Below are 23975 nucleotides of genomic sequence, written 5' to 3'. Positions count from 1 at the left end.
TACTCTTATTTTTTAAATATTTGAATAAAGTTTCTTTGAACTTCTGTAAAGCACCTACAAAGCACTTTGTCTTTAAGCTGCTGCTTTTCCTGTCATGCTGAGATAGGTGGTACTTCCCCCTCCTTTGTTATTGTAGCTTTCCTGTAAAGCTCCAGCTGACCACAGTCAGAGATGAAGAGAAAAATGTTTCTCATTTGATGTGGGGAAACTAGAGTAGATTGATCTTAACTGCTCTGATGATGAAGTTTTGGTGTCCTTGTATGACTTCCATGAGTGATGCCTTCATTATTTCAGAAAAAAATTGCATACTCTTTTTTTCCTATGACAGTATTATTTTCAAGATATTAAAAAGACTTTGGGCATATCAATGCCATAAATATAGCACATGCAAGATAACATAAGTATGCTACCTGTGTAGCATACTTTCAGTAAAGCAAATAGGAGGCATCATTAAAATTGTGTTTAGTTCTTTGGCATAATTCAAGGAAATCCATTCGGATGACTGTAATTGTTTTTGGAAAAAGCTGCTTTATGCTGATTGCCTGCATATTTCCTTCCTGATTCTGCAGTGCTGACTATAAAATGTTCAAGTTTGTGTCATATATTTTAGTTAGAGACAGGCCTGGATAGCAGAAGTTTTAATCAGTCCAGTCTATGACAGAGGAGTGCGTTGCGTCTAAGGGTGACAAGTTGATAAATGTCAACAGTAGTTTTAAAACATACAACTTTTCAGTCTTTGTATAGTCAAATTTATTTAATAAGATTTAAGCAGTGTTGTTTTTTAAACTATCGGGGAAGCAGAGGTGTTGATATGAAAATATGTAATGCAAAGTATTATAGCCGTTCATCCTGGGGCTCAGACACACAGAAATTACCATGATTGAAACAGTCACTTTTTTTTTTCACTGTGAGCAAAACCTACTTGAACATTCTCGGACGCGGAGAAAGCAAAGACTGTACTCATGGGCGGTTACTATACCTCAATGGAAGTGTAGAAATTTGACCAGTATAGGTAACATAATTGTGAGTATGAGTATGAGTTTGGTGCTTTTTAACAGAGATACTGATATAGTGGGAATGGAAACTTAAATCCTAAAGGAAGAAACAAAGAATTTTTATTATTCCAAACAGTTTTTAATAGTCTAGGAAATATTGATGCTTTACAGATTATACGATGTCTTCTAGAGTTGCATTTACGCTGCAATGTAAAGTAGGTTTTGAGGAAGAGAACATGTTGCACAGTACAAGATTATCAGGAGACCTAGTCATGAGGAATATCTACAGCTATATTCAAGTTGGCAAAGTCTATTAAGACCGCTTTTTTGATCAGTTGAAAGAGCTGGAATTTCTCTGAAAAGTTTAGAGAGCCTGTAAATAATGCACAAAACCTGGAGCTGTCTAGAGCCTGTGGACAGGAAACGGTGCAGAGAATGAGGAAGAATTTAAATAGTCATTAGTGAAGTCTACCTCCATGCATTCATTCACAAAATATTATGGGATTACATCCTGACTGTGAGGTTAAAGAGGGAATAATGGCAGTTATTTTGTGTTATTTAATAGAATTTATATTCTGTTTTTGCTTGCCATGATTCTACCTTTGCAGCTTCCAAGGATTTCGGCCAGAGACTCCAACTTGCTTTTAGCAGACCACTAAGGAAATAAGAATCCTTTTACTGTTACTGCTAGTCAAAGGCCAGATTTCATTTTGCAATTTTGAAATTAAAATCTCTCAAGACCATTACCAATCTCTTGATTCTTCCATTTCTGAATTCAGGAGGAATACTATATTCTGGCATGATAATTCTGTTGCCATTGTTTTGATTGTAGATGCAATAAATATTTGCCTTGGTCAGGACTTTCCTATGCGTTTCCTATAAATTTGATCTTGTCCATCATGGGCTGTGCCTGAAATTCAATGTGCTTTTGGTTGCTTTGCTTAAAGCCTGAGAAATTTTGAAGATAAGAATGAAATCTTGTGACTTACTATATTTTATTTCTGGGACTTTGGTAGTAGTTCCTAGTGGAAATAGCTAGTTTTCACTAACCTCAGCATATACAAAAATTGCATGCTGAATTCATCTGTATAGGGATGAAGTTGATTTTTTTTTTTTTTTAATTCTATTTCCAGTTATGCACTAAGGGCAACTATGGTTTAACATTAATTTAGTTCAGATGCTAAAATATAGTTCCAGAAAAGTGATTCCTCTTCTAGTTTCTCTGGGGATACAAGCAATGGGGGCTTTAACCGATAGCATATAGCCTTTCAGAAATTTTGCTCTGTAGTTATTTGACCTCATTTGAACTCAGACATCTTAAAAATAAAATTTTAAAGGTTAAGAACTGAACTTTGATTTTTATGAAAGATCACATCTCTACAGATCAGCCCTATTGAAAGCCGTAAGTTAAGAGATTTGGAGGAGGGAAGTGAAAGGTTGGATGAATGTCAAAGGCATGTTTTCCTCTTCCTCGGTAATAATTGTACAGAAGACAAGTAGTTTCTACCACAGCAGAGCAAAAAGAATTTTTAAAACACTTTCTATCAGATCAGAGCCAAATATCTCTACCAAATTCTAGATTTTAATATTTTTACAATCTCCATTTTACCTCAGGCTTATTGTGCTTGTGTGCAGGAATTCATGGTTGTATAGAACACAACATACCAAAGAAATTATACCTTCTGGTCATCATAAATATTTTGAGTGGAAATTGGTTTACAGATAATGATACGAAGGTTTGTTGTGTAAGGCTAAATTGAAAAGAAGCACTTCATGTTATCTGTGGGCTATCAGACTTAATACAGGAAAAAGTGGAACTGGTTACTGACCTGCTGACATTTAACATGTACCATCTTTTGTCTTGAGTTTTGTTTATTATACTGTTTTCCTCTCACACTAAAGTTTTCTGAGTGCTCTGAAATCGGAAAAGGAAAAGACCTCTTTCTCTCAAATTTTTCATAGCTTGCAGCTTGAGAAGCTCTGATACACGCTGCAGGAATTTCAGTTCTTTTCCCATGGTCAGCTGACGTACAGTGACCTCCAGTATATTCTGCTTTTGTCATGCAATTTTAATCTCTTTAGGGAGTGCTATTTAGCTCAGTGTTGACGCCTCTTGTAGGATCCATTTTTGGCAGAGCAAGGTCACACTGTTTTATGTTGCTTGCTGGGGGGATACAACTGATGTGAGCCAGGAGAGGCTGTGGTAGTAGACTAACCAGTGTGATACCCACTGGGGCCACTTTCAGTGCTGGGCCCTGCTGGAAGAGAGTTTCACTGGCTTGGCACTGGGCCATGTCCTTCCATGCCAGGTTCAGGTATTTGGGAGGTCACAGTTGAGTCGGGTGGTAAAGAAGGTGTGGTGTATCAGATACATGCCTAAGACAGTGCAGGAACTGCATGAGAGTGCAGGAAAGATGTTAAAAATGTAAGTTTTGCATTCAGTGTGTGGGATTTGGCAGATCAAACTGCAAAACAGCTGTTAAAATACCTCTACTGCATTAAGAAAATCAGTAGCCACTTTACATAGTACCCAAAATTTGAAAAATAAAGGGGGCTTCTTAGCTCAGAGCAGTAGTCAGCCTGAGGTACACCTTAGGTACCATGAATTTTTAAGCCTTTTTTTTTTCTTCTATAGTGACAGATCAACTCTTTTAGCATGACTTTAGCTACTCATCTTCTATCTTGAATACCTTCTTTGTTCTACCAAGAAAATCATGAGACTCTGTCATTACCTGTGTATTGCCCAACCCTGCTGCCATGATTTAGCTCTGACAAGGGTTTACTAGCACATTAGAGAGCCTCAGGACTCCTTCCAAATCAGTTTTCTATTGCAATGTTCAGGTGTGTGTATTTTTTTGCTGTGCGATTTATTCTACATATTATCTGGCTTAGTCCTAGTAATTGGTTACAGTGTTTCTTTTTTCTCCCTACAGCTAATAGTGTTGATTTGTTATGGAATACTGATCCTTTAACAAATGTCCAGTACCAGATTAATTCTGAGGCAGCTCTGAAATGGCACCAGGCAAGAAAAAGCTGTCAACAGCAGAAGGCAGAGTTGTTGAGCATCACTGAGTTGCATGAGCAAACATACCTGACAGGTAGAGTAATATTCTTTAAAAAGTATGTTACTGTAACAATGACACTCATATACCACGTTCTGTCATGAAATTAGGTACTTTGTTCGGTTCTGTTAATTAGTAGATTTAAATTGCTATCTTGAACAGCTCAGCTGAATCCTTCAGAAAGGTAATGACTATTTTATTCTGAATTAATATTCTTAGAAACTTAGAATAGCAGTACAAAAGTGCAACAATTAAGTGATGCAAGCAGTAAAAAAAGAGGTTGGAATGCTAGAAAGGGAAAGTAGTTTTCAAATCAAAGATTCAGGTATCAAGACTGCATTCTTTATATGTTCTTTATGTTTGGGTATACCAGTCAGCATTTTGACTTATTTTTTTAAAGTTTCCTATGTCATCAGTATGTGCTAAGATACAAAAAGAAAAAAACCTAATAAATCAGAAGGACTTAGAAATAGTTTGCTTTATTCTCAATCTAATGTCCATTTTTTTCTTTCTGAAGATGTTTTCAAATTTCTTCTCTGAAAAAATTCACTCTTGAATTCTTACTTGGATGCATTTGTATCCTATAATGAAACAGTCTCCTTTTTACAACTTTCTTAGCCTGTGTACACACATTAAGTAGTCCACTAATGCGTCTGTTAGCTAGATTAGAAAATATTTTGACTATGTTACATCATTTGGAAGATTATCTTTTCTATGCTATAAGGTATGTGTTGTAGTTTATAAGTTCAGAGGATGACTGGTAATTTGATAAATGGATTTTTAACGGTACAATCTGTTTTGTCTAAAACTTTGTTTTCAGTTTAAGAATTTGGTCGAAACATGGGCTGTTCTTTTACTGAGTATGATGAAATTATTGTTTAAAAGAAAGAAGTCTGGCATTGAAATCTAGCAATGAGTCATTAGTAGGTGTGTTTTACCTGCATACTGGTATATATTTCTGCCAAATATGTGTGAAAATCAGCTTTTCATTCCACAGAAATCCTGGCAGAATGAAGATTTCCTGTCATACTCAATTCCAGATTCTCCTAACCACAACTTACGTTTGTGTGGAAGCAGTACTGGAACACATCAATGTGTTGGTGCCAAGTCAGGCTTTGCTGTGGCATTCTAGTCCTTTCCAGTGCTAAATTAGCTTGCTTTTAATCTTGCCATGCTTCAAGTGCTGCCCATGATTACTGTGTCAAAAACAGCTAAAATATTTAGAACAAAATTGCATATTTGCATCACAAGACATCATCAGTAAAATCAAAAATGAATAATACATATCATGCAATGGTTAGAGCAATGCAGAAATACATTAATTAAACAAAAATCAGCAGTCATCCAGTAAGTTTTTCAAGTCTTGCAGGTAAGTCAGAGAGAGACAATTGATTAATAGTCACTATAAATACTACTAGAGAATTCAGTAGGACCCTACATGAGCGTGATATTATTTCTAACTGCTTTTCAGCACCTAGAACAATACTGAGATTTGAGATGCTGACTTCTAATTTTTGATAAAAATGTACAAGGTGTATTTTAAAAAAGAGGATGTTTATTATGATCTTATTTTAATATAGTTTAATAAAATACAAAGTTTTTTAGTTTACAGTATTTTGTAAATTTTAAACTTTCCACTTTCACATTCTATTGGAAAATAAAATACTTAGACAATTGGAAAATATTCACATTTGCTTTTGGAAAACTGAATTTTGTTTTTATGACCTTTTATGCAACTTTTATCAATTTTATATTTTATAATTCTGAAATATAAGCGATTTGTTTTATATATCTGATAATCATTTTACAAAGAACATAAATAAATGTCATTTTGTTTTCTGTTCTAACAAAATCCCCACAGTAGAATTCTAAAATCTCTAAAACTAAATGGAACCATGTAAGACTGCATGTACAGGTTTAGCATTCCCACCTCAGCTCTATAGTTAAAAGTTGTTACGGTTTGTGCTAGGCCAAAGGAGAAGCAAATGGTTACTGGACTTCAGCTCTCAAGTTTTGGGAAAGTATTTGATCTCGCTATGCACTTCCAGTATTTCTCTTTGTCTTTGTTACCTAGGTTTGACTGGCAGATTGAGTTCTGCTCTCTGGTTTGGTCTTAACAGTTTGAATTTCAACAGTGGATGGCAATGGGTTGGTGGTGCTCCTTTTCGATACTTAAACTGGGTTCCAGGTAAGGATTTGTTTGTGTTTAAAAGGCAAAAATCTAGTCTTAAGGTAGTGTATTTCTTTTCTAGTACACTGTTCTCCTACATTTATTGAACTTGTTTTGATGTTGAAAGGTTGTGACTGTGGATATGAAAACTGAATGATGGCCTTTATGCTAGGGATACATCTTGGGTTTAATTTATCGTCCACAGTGGAAATTATAGCTCCAAATCCAAGGATAGTTTTAAGTCATCTACTTAAATTTCATCTAAATATCTTCCTAATTTTCATAACCTCTGTATAAATACAGAATAAATCTATGCTATAGCTCTTCTGCTGTGAGATTATGGCATTCAATGTGTGTGTGTGTGTATACACACATATACATATATATTAGTTCCTTTCCTTTCCATTTTTTTGGTTATTTACTTGGATTTTCATTTTCATTTTGGGGTTAATTTACCCATGGCAGTAACATGTATAAAACTGAACATGTTAGGCTGGCCTATTTTGAAACAGAAAAAACTACTTCACACCTGTAGCTGCAGTGTTGAACTCTGATGCCTGTATTGAAAAGCTAGTCTCCTGTGCCATCTCCGCAGACAGTGGAGAGGCACTTTTCTTGTTGGCTATTCAGAGTGCCTGTGTTCAGGTGATTTGCAGCAGGACCCCAAGAAGACCCTGCTTCCTTGCACTGTCTATTCAGGCAGCCTTTGGAGACGAGGCTCTTAACTTAGAGTAGATGCCTGAAGTTAGGTGGTGTGAATACTCTTCTTCATCTTTACTAAGTGTGTCACATATATTTAATAGGCAATAACCAGTGTGTGTAAATGCACACTGCATCATATTACACAGTAACTTCCTTATGTAGATAAACCCAAAGCCACATTTTGAGAGGAGAAACTTACTGCATAGGCAAGCTTGAAGAGTGAATTGAACAACTGCACAAATAGCTCTCCAAAGGAGAGAGCACACAAGGCAAACAGATGGGCTGAAGTGAAAGTTGCAGTGATGATATTTATAGATCTGTGTTACAAGCGCACTGCTGAGGATCTGTGTATAACAAAAAGAGGTGGAAAGCTTTGATTATGTGAGACAGAGCCAAAGCAACAAGAGGAGCTATTTATGCTTTTTAAAACTGCAAGCAACTCTCAGTTATGCTACAGAGAATTATATGGGTTTTGAAGTAACTAAACTGACCTTCCTTTAACTCCTTATGTTTGATTTTACTCTGTTTCTTAATTTCGTTTTCAAAGGTAATACTCTTAAATCAATATGCCCTATTTTATGAGCGTGCTATCTCTTGCATGATTTTGCTCTGCTCAGTCTATCTCATCTGCATTACCTTATATGTTCAAGAGTTGGCTGTACTTCCACTAGTACATTATTGAAGAATCGGTGAGTGAATCACATTCCTCCATCTCTCTAGACATAAATAAATATTGGAGAAAGAATGTATGACCAGGGAGCTAAGTTATCAACATTTAGACCAAAACTGTACTGGTTAGGCATTTGGGAGAACTGACTGCTCACCGCTGAATTTCGTTGTGCATTAAAACAATCTAATTTTTGTATTTTTGAAAAAAAAAGCATATATATATATATATATATATATATATATATATTTTCCTATGGGAAGATATAACATATGACTGCCAGTAGAAGACTGAATGTAATCCAAGGTAATTAATCATAGTGATATAAGAGAATTTTAATTTGAACAATCTTGCACATTAAAAATATTGTTTTGCTGTTTTTATTGCTGAGAAGTACTGAAAGTTACTTAAACATTGTATAATTGCATGTATTCAGAAATGAAACAAAATCCATGTTAAGCTTAATTACATAAGACCAGATCTTGAAAAATGTATGTGGTTTACTGTAGAAACTTACTCTGTTCTATAAGTTTTAGTTTTCTTCTGGATATTCCTTTTAATGCTAAAACTAATCTTCAAGTGAAAACACCTGAATATCCTGCTATTGTCATATTGTTTAGACAAGTGGACAAGAAGTTCACATTAGTGAATAATTACTTACTATTCTTCTGTCTTTACCATTATACTAAGCACTGAATTTGGACACCTTAATGGACAGCTCTTTCACCTAAAGTTTGAGTTCCAGAGGCTGAATGTCCTTTGTTAGGAAAGGGGGGGAAAATCAAACTGATGCACTGTTATGTCTTTCATGAAGACTTTATACCTGTAAAGAGGCCCTAAAAATTGTGAATTTGATAAGTATCTCAACTTGTGGTTACTATGAAATATTTCTCCTAAGGAAATGAACGTCTCCATTCAGGCTAAGGGACTGCTTACTGTTGAGGATCAAAGTTGTATAAATATTAATGAAGCTAATAATTAAAGCATGGAACAAATTCGACTATGAGAGTAACTGAAACTGTGATGTGCTTCTAATTAATTGTTGTTGGTGGATTTTTTTGTTTTTTCAGGAAACCCCTCTCCAGAGCCTGGAAAAATCTGTGCAGCATTAAATCCTGGCAAAGGTGCTAAGTGGGAGAATCGGGAATGTGATCAGAAACTTGGCTATATTTGTAAACGAGGAAATGCTACTTTAGAATCTTTCATTATTCCTGCAGGTAGGTTGGGTCATAAAACACAAACAAATTTTTAATGACCAGTTTTTTACATCTGTAATTCCAACAGGTGTTTTTTTTTTTTTTTTTTTTTTTTTTTTTTTTTAGAAAGTAAAATTGAGAAAAGGACATATCTCTACAGATAGAGACTTTGAATTGGCTAAGATACTGTGTAAAAGTGAACAATGTGTACTTCCTTTTTATTCTGGCATCCATACTTCCTTTATAGTAATCTTTCTCCAGTACCTTTGAGCTGTGTATTGCAGAAATTACTGAGTTCTCTTTTCCAGAAATCAAGCAGAGTGTCAAATTTTTCATGAAGCAAAAGGAGAAATAATGTTTAAAAAAGAGTGTAATTATCCTTATAAGAGTGTAAAAATATCCTTATGTAATTTTCCTATTATTAAACCTTAAGTTCCTGTTTAAAAAAATATATATATTTCATCTTGTGATCATATTTACTACTTAGGAAATAGAATGAGTTTACTAATGCAAGTTGGTAGTGGACTACAGGATTTTTTTAAATTTTTGAGAGAGTAAATAATAATAAAAAATACACTTCTTCAGAAAAAATATAATTTTGGCACATGCTTAGTGCACATAGGTAAGACAAAATAGGGAAAAATTGTTGTAGCTTTATTTAGTCCTGTTGCCTTAAGCTCTTTATGTACCATAATTTATGTTGTTACTTCTTCCTTTGTTTCATCATCTTTTCCTGCTGTTATCTCTTACTTCTCAAGTTTTTATCTTTCTGGAATGTACAGATATATCTTAAATCCACTGACATTATTTTGCAGAAAGCTTCAATTGCCAAACTATTATTTAATTTTTAGCCTTTTATATGCATTTTGGGCAAACTAGATGTCAGTCACTTAGTTTTCATAGAATCATAGAATCAGTAAGGCTGGAAGGGACCTCTGGAGATGGTATAGTCCAACCTCCCTGCTCAGCATGGTCACCTAGAGCATCGTAGACAGAGTTGCATCCAGGCGGGCCTTGAAGATCTCCAGAAGATCTCCACAACCTCTCTGGGCAACCTGTTCCAGTGCTCCGTCACTCTCACAGGGAAAAAAGTCCCCCTCTCGGTCAGGCAGAACTTCCTGTGCTTCAATTTCTGCCCATTCAAAAGGTTTGGTTTGTACAAAACCATGTCTTTTTATGCCTTTCCTCTTTCTGCCAATATGCAACCAGTCCAGTCCAAACCACTTAGGATAGAGACTTCTGACTAATTTGTTCTGATTTATTACTAAGACAAAACCACACAAAAATGTGCTAGTGTCTCATAGATGGTTTGGGATGTTAAAATTACTGTCAAGCATATTTGTTTCCTGGTTTGAGAAGGACTTTACTGTGTATTTTGATACTTTCCTGAATGAAGATGTATATTTTTGTTGATATTAGTACGCAGCTGATAATCAGACAGCTTGCTTTATATAGCATGTCTTAGGCTTTTCAACTGGTTACTGCTCAGCTTTTCAGTTTCTTAAATCAGTCTATAAAAACTGATGACTGTAAATCCTCTGTCAATTCTATAGGGGCTGCTATCAGATTTAGATTTGGTTGTAGGGGCAGATTGGCCATTTCTATTATGCATTAGGCTTTTGGTCCCCACGCCCTTAGCGCAACGGTAATGGAGAGGAAGGAGAAAAATGAGACAAGTTTTCAATTGTATAGAAATTGCTGAGTAAACATGGTGACAGATTAACTAGAGACTGGTAGTGATTCATATCATTTATTATTTTCCAAAATGTCCACTGGAAGGAAGTCATAAAAGGAATAAGCATGTAATCACACAAGGTGTTAAGCGCCCTCAACTTTTACTGATGTAAAGGAAAACTCGTGGCAGATAATGTCTTCCTGTCTAGGGCTCCTGAATCAAGAAATAATTTAATCTCAGATTTGTACATGCACTTCCTTGTGCACATAATGTTAAGCACGTAGTCAGTCTTTTGAAATTTAATCCCAGAAGTTGCAACTGAGTCCAGCAAGGCAGTACATGAGGGCTGTGGGGCAGAAGAACGCTTTGCAGCAGAATATAGTCATGCTTGTATCCAAAGGAAAGTAAAGATCTTTGCAGAATCTTTACTTTTGTTGCAAATTAAGATTTTCGTGAATACCAGAGCTATGTAGCTTTTTGCAGCATTTTTTTCCCACCAGGGGGCGACATAATAATGTGGATGTAGGTTATGTAAGACTGTTAGGGCTTCAGAGCATTTGCCCCCTAATACAGCTAAATGAATCAGTAGCAGCCTGTTAACTTCACTGGCAAAACTAGTTTATTTTTTAAACTTCATTTTCTAAGGAAATGCGCATGTGTGATCATGCTGTCTGTCTGCCCACCTGTATCAAGTAGCTGCTGAAACCCAATCTGGCAAGGTCTAGTGATCTTCAAATGTTATTTTTCCAACTGGTTCATAAAAGCAAACCTCTAATTAGAGGAGATAAGTTCTATTAGTGTCACTCTTGCGACTGCTGTGTGAGCTCTGTCCTATCAGACCATAGAGAATGGATATGGGAGAGAGAAATTCTGAATGTGTGAGTCCTGAGGCGAGCTTTAGTGCTTTCACCAGATAGGCACCCAAGCCAGTTATGTGAGACCTTCAGACTTCAGGAAACCAAACTTAAATAGCTTACGAAATTATTTGCTGTCTTTTGGAGGAAAAGTTATTACCAAAAAAACATTCTGTGCTCACAAGCTTCATTTCTGTATATTGATCTGTTTCACAGTAAATCCCATCATCTGGGATAACTTTTTTTACACACTAACATGATTTCCTTGATTGCATCACATTTGTTGAAATTTGAGTTCTTCTTTGGCCTAAGTTCAGAGTCTAGCACTTTTTTTTTTTTTATTAGGATAAAAAAATGGTTATATGGCTATGTGTCATCATGTGCATTTCCTTCAGAAGAAGAAGGAGGACACACAGAGTTAATTTTGTCTGTACTAGGCATGAAAAACTGAAGGCCTTCTCTTACTGGGTAATGCTCTACTATGTCATTCAGTAAGACGTACACCAAAGAAATTAGACTGTCAACTACTAGTTTTATTTCACTGCCTTCCACAAATTCTGTGGCATCACTGGATTTACAGCCAGAAGAGCCTTCTGGTCTGCTGTAGCTGCTTTAGTGTTTATAGTAATAGTCTCACAGTCTGAAAAACAGACTTTTACAGATTCCTTGGAGAATACAGAGCTTTGTGATAGTCTTTGTAGCCATGACTGAACTGCTAATGTTTGTTCTATTCAGTGATAACAGTTTGGAGAAGAATGCACAAAGTGTGTTGGAGGTGCCTATAAACCTACATTTTTTTCTCAAAGCTGTTCTCTGATTCCTGTAGCAAACCCTTTAAAATGCTATATGCCCACAGACCAGTGCAAACATAGGATGAATTAGACAGCTGTCTAAAGCATCAAACTAACTCTACAACAGCATTTGCCACCTTGCTTTCTTCCTTTCCTCCCTCACTTGTCCCAACTAAGTGCAACTAGTGTGACTTCCCAGAGGTCTCCCTCTCTATTCCAGTTCTGCAGCAGCAGGATTGATGGTGCCTTGACTCAGCACTGAGCCCCTCCTCCCTGGGGAGACAAAGTTCATTGCTTAACGCTTTCTGAGAACAACGCTTTCTTGAGGCAGGTCTGCAGATGGCAGGCTGTGCTTATAGCTCTACTAGAAATCTGTGTTGTGACATTAAGTACCTACCAATTGTTGGCATATTCCAGCTGAAACAGGATATATGTTTGCAACGTGGGCCTTGACTGATCATGACTTTGGATGCCTACTTAAATATTTCCATGGAATATGCCCAGTGTCATACACAAGCATGTTACTTCTACTGCCCCAAAACAAATAATAAATTTTTTTGCCAACAGAATTTCTGCAAACCTACAGTCTGTGTTCTGCTCTATATAGTGATGTTTGCTAAGCCCTTCTGCTGACTATAAATCAAGTGCTGCAAGAGTCCTAAGTTGTTTCTGTAACAGTGGTATTGTGTTTATTAGACTTTTGGATGGCACTCCTCCCAAGGCTGAATTGTTTGCTGAACAACAGTGTGTTTGTTGGCAGTACTCCAGCGCTGTCTTGTTTGTTGAACTTTTAAAAGCAATTTTTAAGCATAAGTCATTTACTTTGGCAGTACAGTTTTCTCAATGGAGCCTTTAAAAAGGGTTCCTAAAAGCAGTATTTTTATTTGGATTCTCCCATGGTGCTGTAGAATCGGTTCTCTTTTCTTTGTTACTATAGCAAATAGGACTAATCCATACAAATGCTTAAGGTTTGTGAGGAAAAATTGTGATCGTGTACATGTCTTGTATGCCTGAGTTCTTATCATGTATCCATGCAGCCTGGAGAATCAAGAGATATGCTAACATGAGTATAGAAAACTGTCGGAACACAGCTCTGTAGGCCTTATATTTTAGAGAGGATCATAGCATGTATGCTAATAATGATCAAAAGTCTATTTTGACAGTCAACTTCAATTCTGTCTTTTCCCATATTGCAAGCACTTCTTTTACAACTGTAGTATTCTCTAAAATAAATTGGAAGTTTTATTTTTTAATCATGCTAACATTTTATCTTCCTCGTACATATTTTTCAGTTTTGCTGTTCTTCATGAAGAACATATGTAATTTATTTGTTTGTTAAATCTTTGCTTATGTAATTTTTAGTCTTTACGTAAGAATAGTATTCTAAAACTGCTTATGGACATCTCTTTTCAGAGTCTAATGTGCCTATTAGATGTCCTGATCAATGGATGTCGTATGCTGGTCACTGTTACATAATTCACAGAGATCCCAAAATATGGAAGAATGCCTTAACTTCTTGCAGAAAAGAAGATGGGGATCTGGCGAGCATCCATAATGTTGAGGAGTACAGCTTTGTTATTTCTCAACTTGGATACCGTAAGTATTTTTCACAATGACAGATCAATATTTATACTAAAAAAATTAACAGTCTTGGATAGGTCTTAATAGCTAAGAAAAGGAGGATTCTTTCAGAAAAGTTGTCTTGATCATGGGGTGCAGAGAGAGAGTGAATTTTAAGCTTCAAAAATGTTTAGAAGAAAAAGGAACAGTAAGAGCACTAAAAGAAACAAACTATACTGTCAGAAAACTGCCGTGATCAATGTTGTGAATTGCATCAAACCCAAACTCCTGTTCCTCAGGATCTACTTCTACCTCCCCTTATTCAGATAAAAATATTTTTTAACATTTTCAGAGGATGGTAGAAATGTTACTGCCAGTCTGCAAAGGTAGGTGAGTGGAAACAATGTTTGTTGGTCAAAGACTGTGGGAAGATCTGAGTTCTGGTAGCAGCACTGCCATGTCCTAATTTTTAAGTTAGGTACTGCCACCTGTGTTTCTTCTGAAAAAGAAGCATGTCTGCCCACAGTAGGTGGATTCAGATAAACTCCATATACATACGTTTCTTAAGTGATAGATCTCAGCTTCTCAGCACACATTTGAGTTACTGCAAATCAAGTTAGGCTACAGATGTTCATCAAGGGAGATTCAGTCGTACTGATTGTGGGGCAGTTTTGTGGCTTTATGTGGACCTGATTTTGACTGTGATGTCAATCACTGCTTTTTGGCAGGAGGAGCATGTTCACACATACATTTGCTTCTCTGCAGTAACTGATTTTGTGGGTGCTCTTAATCCCAGGTCAGTGAAAGGTAGTTTATCTTTCACTGAAAATGCAGTAAGCTACCTTGGCCTGCATTGTAATAGCATTCTTAGAGTGGCAATCATAAAATATCTGATATGCTTTAGTTTTGGATCTTAGCCAGCTCCATGGTAACTTGTGCTTGTCTCCATATCCCTGAAAGAGTGATTTGTTGTCATTTAATGAACAGATCTGTAATTCTTTTCTTCTTCCAAGGGAGATTATCAGGAAGGATAGGACCTTCAGATATGGGACATTAGGATATTTTAGATAAGTTAGACTTGCATGTGGCTCTGAAGGAAAATAGATGCATTTACCTTACTCCTTGGAAGTACATTATTTCATATTTTAATGCTTTCTTGACTTTCCTTGACTGACTGAGCTCCACTGTTTTTGTAAAAGTGAATGTTTTTGAAAGGAAGACAATCTTGAAGGAAGCCAAGCTTCTCACATATAGCACACTCCCTGCAGTACACTATTTTGGAAGTTTTCTTTTCAGAGGAAGAGAATTGAACTGACTGAGGAAGCCTTTTAAGGCAGTCTCATGAGGGTATCAAGTTACCGTTACTCACCGTGGAGATGAGAACACCATGTATTGCAGTGCCTAGAAAGTCTTGTCTGCATCAGAAATCTGCCGCTGCACTCACTACTGTACAAACAGAACAAAAGTCAATCTTTGTGCCAAACAATTCAGTCTCATGATAAAACAAACATGTGAGGGGTGCCATGAGATGGGTATTGATATAACAGCCAAACGTGGTCAGTTTTTGTTGGCATCACCCGCAAAGGAGAGCTTTAGAGAGGAACTTGAAGGGTAAAGGAATACATTGCGGAGGGTTCTGTGTTTACACAGATATGCAGCACATATTACAGCACAAACATGGCTCAGTGCATGTCTGGGAGAGTAGGAAGAAACTTATTTATAAGGTGGCTATGAAAAAAATTCTGTTTAGTCAAATAGCTTTCGAGAAGGTTGCAGAATTTTGCGACAGGATTTCTTCTTAGAGAAGATAATGCTATGTAGAAAGTGACTCCACTGATTCTTAATTCTACGGATTGCTGTTTAATGTTTTTTATTACTGTGGTATGTAGGAGCTTTTGAATAGTAAAGCCTCTGCTGTCCTAGGTGTCAGGTAAACACAGAACAGAAAGATCTTACCAAATAACTAAAGGAAAGAGAAATTAGCACTATGGATGAAAGGAGCTAAGGAGGGAGTGAGGCATTAATCAGAATAATGGGCAGTGTAATCATAACAGAGTTGAGTTTTTGTAGCAGAAGAGAATTTAAAGGAGTGTACGGAGGTGTTATGTTGGGGAACTTCTGAACGTGAAGAGCAGCCTGGAAGAGATGAAGGTCTGTGTTTGAAAATGGAGCCTGATATCCTGTGCGTCTGAGGCATTTGTACTGGACAAGAGACAGTAAGGACCGTGCATATGAGCTTTGAAGGCTAGTCATACTTTTTGAAGGAAGCTAGACACTGTGTTATTGTCTTGCCATTGGGTGGATGGCATTTCATGGTGATAAGGTGGGTATATGAGGAACAGGCAAACTCTTTAGGCAAGCTCAAGAAGTGCAGGATAGATGAGCAGACAGTGAGGTGGATTGAAAACTGTCTGAAAGGCAGAGCTCAGAGGGTTATGCTCAGTGGTGCTAAGTCTAGTTGGAGGCCTGTAGATAGTGGTGTCCCCTAGGGGTCAGTGCTGAGTCCAGCATTGTTCAACCTCTTCATCAGTGACCTGGATGAAGGAACAGAGTGCACCCTGAACAAGTTTACTGATGATACCAAACTGGGAGAAGTGGCTGACACACCAGAGGCCTGTGCTGCCATTCAGAGAGACCTGGACAGGCTGGAAAGATGGGCAGGGAGGAACCTCATGAAGTTCAACAATGGCAAGTGCAGAGTTCTTCTCCTAGGGAGGAATATCCCCATGCACCAGAACAGGCTGGAGGCTGAGCTACTGGAAAGCAGCTCTGCAGAGAAGGACCTGGGAGTGCTGGTGGACTGCAGGCTGACCATGAGCCAGCAACATGCCCTTGTGGCCAAGAAGGTCAATGATATTCTGTGTTGCATTAAGAAGAGTGTTGCCAGCAGGTTGAGGGAGGTGATCCTGCCCCTCTACTCAGCCCTGGTGAGGCCACATCTGGAGTACTGTATCCAATTCTGGCCTTCTCAGTACAAGAGAGACATAGATCTACTGGAGAGGGTCCAGTGTAGGGCTACAAGGATGATTAAGGGACTGGAGGATCTCTCTTATGAGGAAAGGCTGAGAGAGCTAGGACTGTTCAGCCTAGAGAAGAGAAAGTTGAGGGATCTTATCAAAGTGTAAACGTATCGGAAGTGAAGGTGTGGAGAGGATGGAGCCAGATTATTTTCAGTGGTGCCCAACAATGGGACAAGAGGCAGTGGGCACAAACTGAAAGACAGGAAGCTTCATCTGAATATGAGGAAAAACTTCTTTGCAGTGAGGGTGCCATAGTGCTGGAACAGGCTGCCTGGAGAGGTTGTGGAGTCTCCTTCCTTGGAAATATTCAGAAGTCAGCAGGACACAATCCTTGGAAATGTGCTCTAAGTGGCCCTGCTTGAGCAGAAGGGTTGGACTAGATGATTTCCAGAGGTCCCTTCCAACCTCAGCCCTTCGGTGATTCTGTGAACAGTCTGCCTTCTTTATGAAATAGGGAGGCTTAATTTCCTGTGACTGCCTTTTAACCTTCCTGGGCATAAGTTCTTTTCTGTTCCACAGAGATAAAGGTTTATATCATATAAAAGGCCTATTTATCAACCATATTAATGATATATTTTAGAGCCAGACGATGAGCTGTGGATTGGGCTGAATGACCTCAAAGTTCAGATGTATTTTGAATGGAGTGATGGCACACCTGTGACGTACACCAAGTGGCTTCGTGGAGAACCCACTCATGCAAACAATAGGCAAGAGGACTGCGTCATCATGAGGGGAAAGGTGAAGTCATGCAGCCATTGACTTAATTATCACATCATTTCATTTATCATTTGGGCTTTTTTTTCTATTCAAGAGCATAAGAGTAGGGGATATTACTGTTTGAAGCAACCTAGAGTAGAGGTTTATAGGTATTACTTTTTTGATGATGGAAGTTCCCTGGTCAGGGTTTACAGAAAGTTATTTTTGTTGGTTTTGTTGGTTTTTGTTGGTTCCCTGGTAATTAAGAGCTTTCCTTGAAGGCTGCTTTCCCCGAGATTCATATTTCTGTATTTCAGTTTGTGCATGTGGCCTTTAAAAGAAACTTTTTCATCTCTCTACATTTCTCTCTAACAATCAGTTCAGTCTCTAACTTAAGTACAATTGAAGTTAGCTGTGTATCCCGTATTTGTTCAATTACAGAAAAGCAAATTTATCCAGTATGTTTTTGTAGCTTCCTGAAGAAAAACATTTACATGTTTGTATGCTTCACAGTAGAATTAAAAGTTTCTTTTAAGAAACTTTTAAGAAGCACTATCTTTCTTTTCCTAGGCAAAGTTATAAATCCTGGGTCTGGAGTCTAGGTGGATTGGATTTTATGCTCATATCTGCACTGCACATTGACAGCTGTAAGGAAAATAGTTACTAATGATGATAGTGGAAGCCTCTGCTGAGTGACTATATAGCTGCAATTACAAGGCTGCTTTGAAAGGCTGCCCTGTGGAATGTGGCAGTGATAGATAATCTTGGCCTATTACAGGAGCTGAGATAATCATCTGGAATAAAAGTCAGTCATAGTGTATGATGTTGCAAAATGGCATTTTTCCTCTTTGTAATAATTAAAACCATTGAACTTACTTACCACCTCCTTCAGGGTTTACATACTTAATCGGGAATGAAAAAGGTATTTTCTTATAACAAAAACATTTTCTTATTTTGCAAAATTAAGTCTTAAGAGTTGTACTTTTGGTGAGCACACTTATAAATTGAAGAGGAGAACTAATTTTTCTTTTTCCCAATTGGTCTGAAACTGTACAGAGCATGCCTCAGAGAGCAAGCATACACTCAGAAGCAAAATTAAAGAGAAGTTGAAAGAAACTTCAGTTCTTGCTTCAAGTTCCAGTATGTCTCAAAATATCAAACTTTAGAATATTTTTTTCATACATAAGAAAAAATCAGGCTTTCGTATCTCTGGAGAAACAAACAAAAATATAAATATAATTTGTTTTTGTATTTTAGACCGTATTTTTATATTTACCATTGACAGCATTGAAAAAAAAAGTCTTATTTTTTTCCCCCCCAACTCCTTTGTGTAATTCACGGAATGTACAGCATTTAATGGCAAAAATCCCCCAAATTTGTAAAGGCTTTTGTATTTCTTATGTAATAGTGAGAAGCTACTTGATGGAAGAAAATGGATGGAAGAAGAGATAGAAGAAAATTTGAAGGAAAGTGAATGTGAAGGTCTGAGGGTAGCAGATGGACTTCAGAAAAGAAAACTTCAATAAATGTTGGGAAATTGGGAAATCTTTTTCCCAGTAGGCTGATCTTCCTAGCTTACTTCAGTTAGGTGCCATCATCAACAGTAGTAGTGGTGGATGTGCATGGAGTTGGTTCACACATCTCTGCATCATTCTGATGCACACACACTCAACTTCAGAAAGTGACACAGAGTCTATTTGGAGAGTTTGAGCCAATTCTGTAGCAGATCTAGGAGGAAGTTCTAGGCAACATTGGAGAGGTAGCAGATGCATTCTTAGATGAAGGTGAAGAAAAGACCAAAGGAGCAGTTTCAGGAACGAATGAGGAAGAGAAGAACAACATCGTCCTTGGGAGAGTGAAACCTTAGTAGTATCCATGGAAGAAGAAAGCTATGTAGATTACAGCATATTAATTTCCCTATATTGAACAGAACTATGTGTGTAGGAGTGTTTTCTGTCCTGGGCACAATTGAGATCTGCAGTTTTATTGCTGCGTTAAGAAATAGCACAGAAAAGGAACTTGAGGTGCAGTCAGATGTGTCCAGCAGATTAGAATCTGATGTGTGTTTTAGTGAGGAATTTTGCCCTGGCCAGAAGAACATGTAAGATTATAATCTTTCTAATTCTTCTCCACTGTAATAGAGGTGATACTTTCAGAAGTGTGTAAATGCATATTTCTTCCATGGCAACTAGTCTGTGATGTGCATAGTAATTGAACAAACAGATTCTTAAGAGCATAAGGATTTTCATGCTCTGTTGTCTATGTTTCCTGGGCAGTGGCTCTGCCAATGTTAGATGATGATGTAGTAGATGCTTTTTCTAACTTATAGAATTAGAGGCTCAGGCAGTGGCAGGAATTCAAATGCATGAATGTTGGGGTCAGTCAGCTTAGCTGAGGTTGGAAATGGCACTTCCTTCAACTGCCAAGGAAAAGGCACTTGACCTTTTTACTGGCAAAGCCTGGACAACTTCTTGAAATTCAGGAAGGGGAGGTTTGCAGGGTCATTTGGCCTTGGTTCATGTGGGTGATGAGTTGCAAGGAACGCTTAGTTAGCTGAAATTTTACCTCATCCCTATACTATAACTTTAGCTACTTTTATCTGTTGGTGTGAAATTTATGGGTTTATGGTATTATGCATGGAGGTATTGGTACAGGGAGTGTTAGAGGAAGTTAGAGGCTGACAAGCATTTGGTGATATGGATAGTTATTTGAAAAGAGTGCTGAGATCGCTTTCTGATATTCATAGTTCTTTCCTGAAATCATTTTTGTTTCATTTATCTTTTTACAGTATTTTGGAATATTTAGGGTAACTTAAATGCACTGGCAAAGTCATCAGGGTAGTAATGGATGTCTGATTTTTATTAGAAAGACTTGACCTCTTTCCCTTGAAGAGTTTAAAGAAAAAATGGCGAGGAGCGGTTTTTGCCTGAAGGAGGATCTGGGTGGCGTTTCCTGGCCAAACCAAGTGTTAGAGAATTTTAGAAAACTTGGGTTCAAGCTAAAAATCCTTATATTTGTGCAGAATTTGTGATCCACTAACTAGATTCCGGTTTGCTGCAAACTTAAAGTCCCTTTAATAGTTTAAATACCAGCACTTGTTGCATTTAACTAGGAAAGGGCAACTGCCTCAGTTTCTGCTGCAAGGTTAGAAGAAAGACAAATTTGGTTAATTCCGTAAGATTTCAGGAGAAAGACAAGGAGAGAGACTGCAGCTTGCCCTAGTAGCATCCTCTGGTGCAGGGGCAGTAACAGTATAGTCTATAGTGAATTCATGCCACTCTGAAGACTAAGCCCTGAAAGAACCACCATTGTTCTGCCTAATGTCTCCTCCTGCCCCCATCTTCATTTGGCCACACATTGACAGCTAGTGGATGAGGAAATGGAAGGAGAAATGGAAGTCAATCCATTTATGTCCTTACCATCTCTTGATATTGTAGTCATGAAGTATATACTCAGATGGCACCACTGGAACATGATACGAAGCATCAAGAATAGCTATAGACGTACGCAGTGGTGTGTGATTGCTTATGTGTGCATAATCAGATCTTTTCATAGATGGCAAAAAATTACAAAAGGGATCTAACAGTTGGCTGGATATTGAAGTAATACGGCTAGATTCACAAAGCATGAAGGTTTGGACTCACTGGTCATGTTGTATGTGTCATGCTAAAAGTGACAGCATTCAGTGCAGCTGGGGAACCCATGGCCATTCCTCAGAGGTAGAATTTCTGATGTCAGACATAGTCCAGTGATTGCTAAGAAGGTCAGCAGTGGCAAAGCAGAGCTGAGTGACAAAGTAGTAGGAGGACAGTCCACAAATCAGAGTCCAGATCTGTGAGGTCCACAGCCAGGTATAGACATGGCTGTGATGGAGCTGGAGACAAGTACTACTGCGAGGTGGAGCCCAGGCCTGAGCTTCAGTTGAGCCCCTAAGCCCACAGGCAGGGGTGTGGGCAGAGGTGTCCCCCCACCCCCCACAAGGTTGCTCAAGACCATTAAGGCCTATTAGCACTCCCAGGGCCCTGGCAGGAAGTTGGAAATGAATTGTAACAATAAGGCACGCAGTAGTGCCATTAACAAGGACTTACGTTTATAACATGCCTGTTCATTATGTTATGCTTTTTGTTCATCATTGCATTTGATGATCTGAGATGTGGTTTTATTTGAAATTATTTTAGTTGTGACGTAGTCTTCTGTTACATTTCTTGTTACAGCTGGAGTTCTGTGGAGACATATGTCCCCTCCATTTCATCTTGCACAGTTATTAAATCAGTAGTTTGTGTAAAGATAGTGAATTTTGCTATCACCTCCTCAGGTTCAGTATTCATCAGGGTAAATAATCGGGGAAAATGTAAAGCAGTGGTGAATTGACCCCAATACAAGAAAAGAGGTTGGAATGAGGTTGGAATTAAGTAATGAAGTTAGATATAGGTTTTGCTTCTTTTAAAAAGAGAAGAAAATCATTAAATGCTTAAAAATGTAGAGCACATTTTTGGAAGACTGTCCCACTTGACTGATATGCTTTTCTTATGTTCAGGATGGATTTTGGGCAGACCATTCTTGTGAAAAGAAAATCGGCTACATCTGTAAAAGGAAACCCATGTCAGAAGCTCCTACAGAAGAGGAAACTATTGACATGGGCTGCCAGAGAGTAAGTGACCTATAAGTTGTCTGAGCTGAATAGGCTGCTGAGAATGATTAGGAGAAGAAAATGTCACCTAGGTAACTCTGGAATAACAGAGAAAAACAGAAAAATAGGTCTGTGTTGTCATCATCAGAACAGTTGGCCTTCTCATTTCCATTACAGATGTGATACTTGTGAATAACTCTAGGTTCTGACTGTCATTTGGCTATAGATGCTCCCTTTCTTTTTCCAGAACGTAAATGAAAACTCAAACCTGTAGTAGGCCGATTTTTGTTAATTTGCAATCAAGCCTTTTTGAGGAATTTGCCTATGTCAGCATTTGCTCTGCTGCTCTGTCTACCATTTTCTTCAATGTTAGCCACAACAGTGAGACTGCTTGTCTTTGTAATGTTCTGCAGGCTGTGCCATGACCTCTGGCAGTGCTCTCTCATTTGAAGAATTTGTTACGAGTGCCTAAGCAAAATTAAGTGATTGTGCTCCTTCTGAACTGCCAAGTATCTACTGCTTATTTTGTAATGCTTACCTGCTGGTAACATAATGCTCAACCATTCTAGAAAATCTCCTACAATTTTTTTAGGGAATCTGAGTTTTTCTTTTCCTTCCGTGAAATCACTGCCTCTCCTCCAAAGTCTGCTTTATACAGCTGCAGGGAGAAGTTACCTGAGTATTTATTCCTCGTATTTGAAAAAGAGTACCTGGGAGCCTTACAAATATTCAATTGATGGAGAAGGTAACACCCATAACTACCAGGATTTCTTCACATAGAGGACTAAGTGCATGCTGGTAGACGAAGAAGTCTCTCATGAATGTGAAATTAAAGACCCTCAGAAGGAAATGTGTGTGAATTGTGACTAGTTACAGTAAACTCAAAATATGTAAGCATATTCCTGAATTAATGTTATTTGATTGGCAAAACATTAGAAGAGAGTCTTAAAGTTAGTTAATAATTAGCAAGCTTGTCTGAGTTGTCAATCCCTTTGTAAAAAGCCATGCTGAAACTTGCTTCTCAGGAGCACTCTCATGAGCACTCTCATGATTGTGCAGTGCCTATGTGCCAGGTACAGTCCCATGCTGAACACTGAAGACATAGCAAAGCTACATCTGCCTTTATAAATGGAAAGCACCAATTAAACATTCATTTTTAATGAATATATATACCATGTATACCAGAAATCATTTAATGAAACAAAGTTTTAAAGAAATTTTGTTCCTCCCTATATATATGTAATATATACAAGCATATTTATAATGTTAAGCCCAAAGATGAAAAAATCTGTATGTTTGTCAATTTGTCTGATATATGGAGATGATTCTCAGAGAGCTCAAGAAAGTGCTGTATTATTTGCCAGCTTTGTAAGGAAGTTCATTCTGAGTGCCTACAATAGGAAGGAATTTGTTGTCACAAATGTTATCTGAGTTCAGGAGATGAGCAATTCAACCTGACTGCTTTCCCCATCTCTGTGCATAGTGAAAGAGGTAGTTGTCAGTACTTTTTGTAAGTAGTTTGAAGAAGATCGTTATTCCCTCTGTGGAACCAGGGATCTGGCACTCTTGAGTAACCAGCAGTATCACTTGGTCATCTCTGACTTTGAACCACAGTAAGGGTGTAAGGCTATTCTAAGCACTGCAATCCAAGGACCTAAAGTGAGTACATTAAAGGGAACATTTAAGGGTCTGTATTCCTTCATTACTGTACAGTTTTAATGTACTTAGGTAATATTTAAATGAATGTACAATATTTATATCTTCTACACTTTTAAGACCTTTTCAAAACCTGTCGTACTTCTCTGGAGAACCATTTCCAAATTTCCCAGACCATAATTTGCTTTGCTTTCCTGTCCAGCGAATGAAATAGTTGGACTTACTGTTAGATAAACAGATAGAGAAAAGACAGATTCAAAGCCTGGTACTGGCTTTGAAATGGAGGTTCCTATATAAAAAA

General features: G+C 37.7%; 1 protein-coding gene across 1 annotated transcript in view; it reads left to right on the top strand.

Moving 5' to 3' along the window:
- The window catches only part of LOC134136846 (macrophage mannose receptor 1-like), a 56853-nt gene that overhangs the window by 5117 nt on the left and 27761 nt on the right, over nt 1-23975 (top strand). Inside the window, exons 4-9 of the mRNA XM_062569058.1 lie at nt 3929-4093; nt 6132-6245; nt 8667-8813; nt 13526-13708; nt 17273-17430; nt 21926-22039. Coding sequence (XP_062425042.1) covers nt 3929-4093; nt 6132-6245; nt 8667-8813; nt 13526-13708; nt 17273-17430; nt 21926-22039 — 881 coding nt within the window. The remainder of the gene's footprint in view (nt 1-3928; nt 4094-6131; nt 6246-8666; nt 8814-13525; nt 13709-17272; nt 17431-21925; nt 22040-23975) is intronic.

The sequence above is a fragment of the Rhea pennata genome, chromosome 2 (genome assembly GCF_028389875.1).
Source record: "Rhea pennata isolate bPtePen1 chromosome 2, bPtePen1.pri, whole genome shotgun sequence".
Lineage (NCBI taxonomy): Eukaryota > Metazoa > Chordata > Aves > Rheiformes > Rheidae > Rhea > Rhea pennata.
Note: the sequence above shows the minus strand (reverse complement) of the source record. Positions and strands in the feature narration are given on the sequence as shown.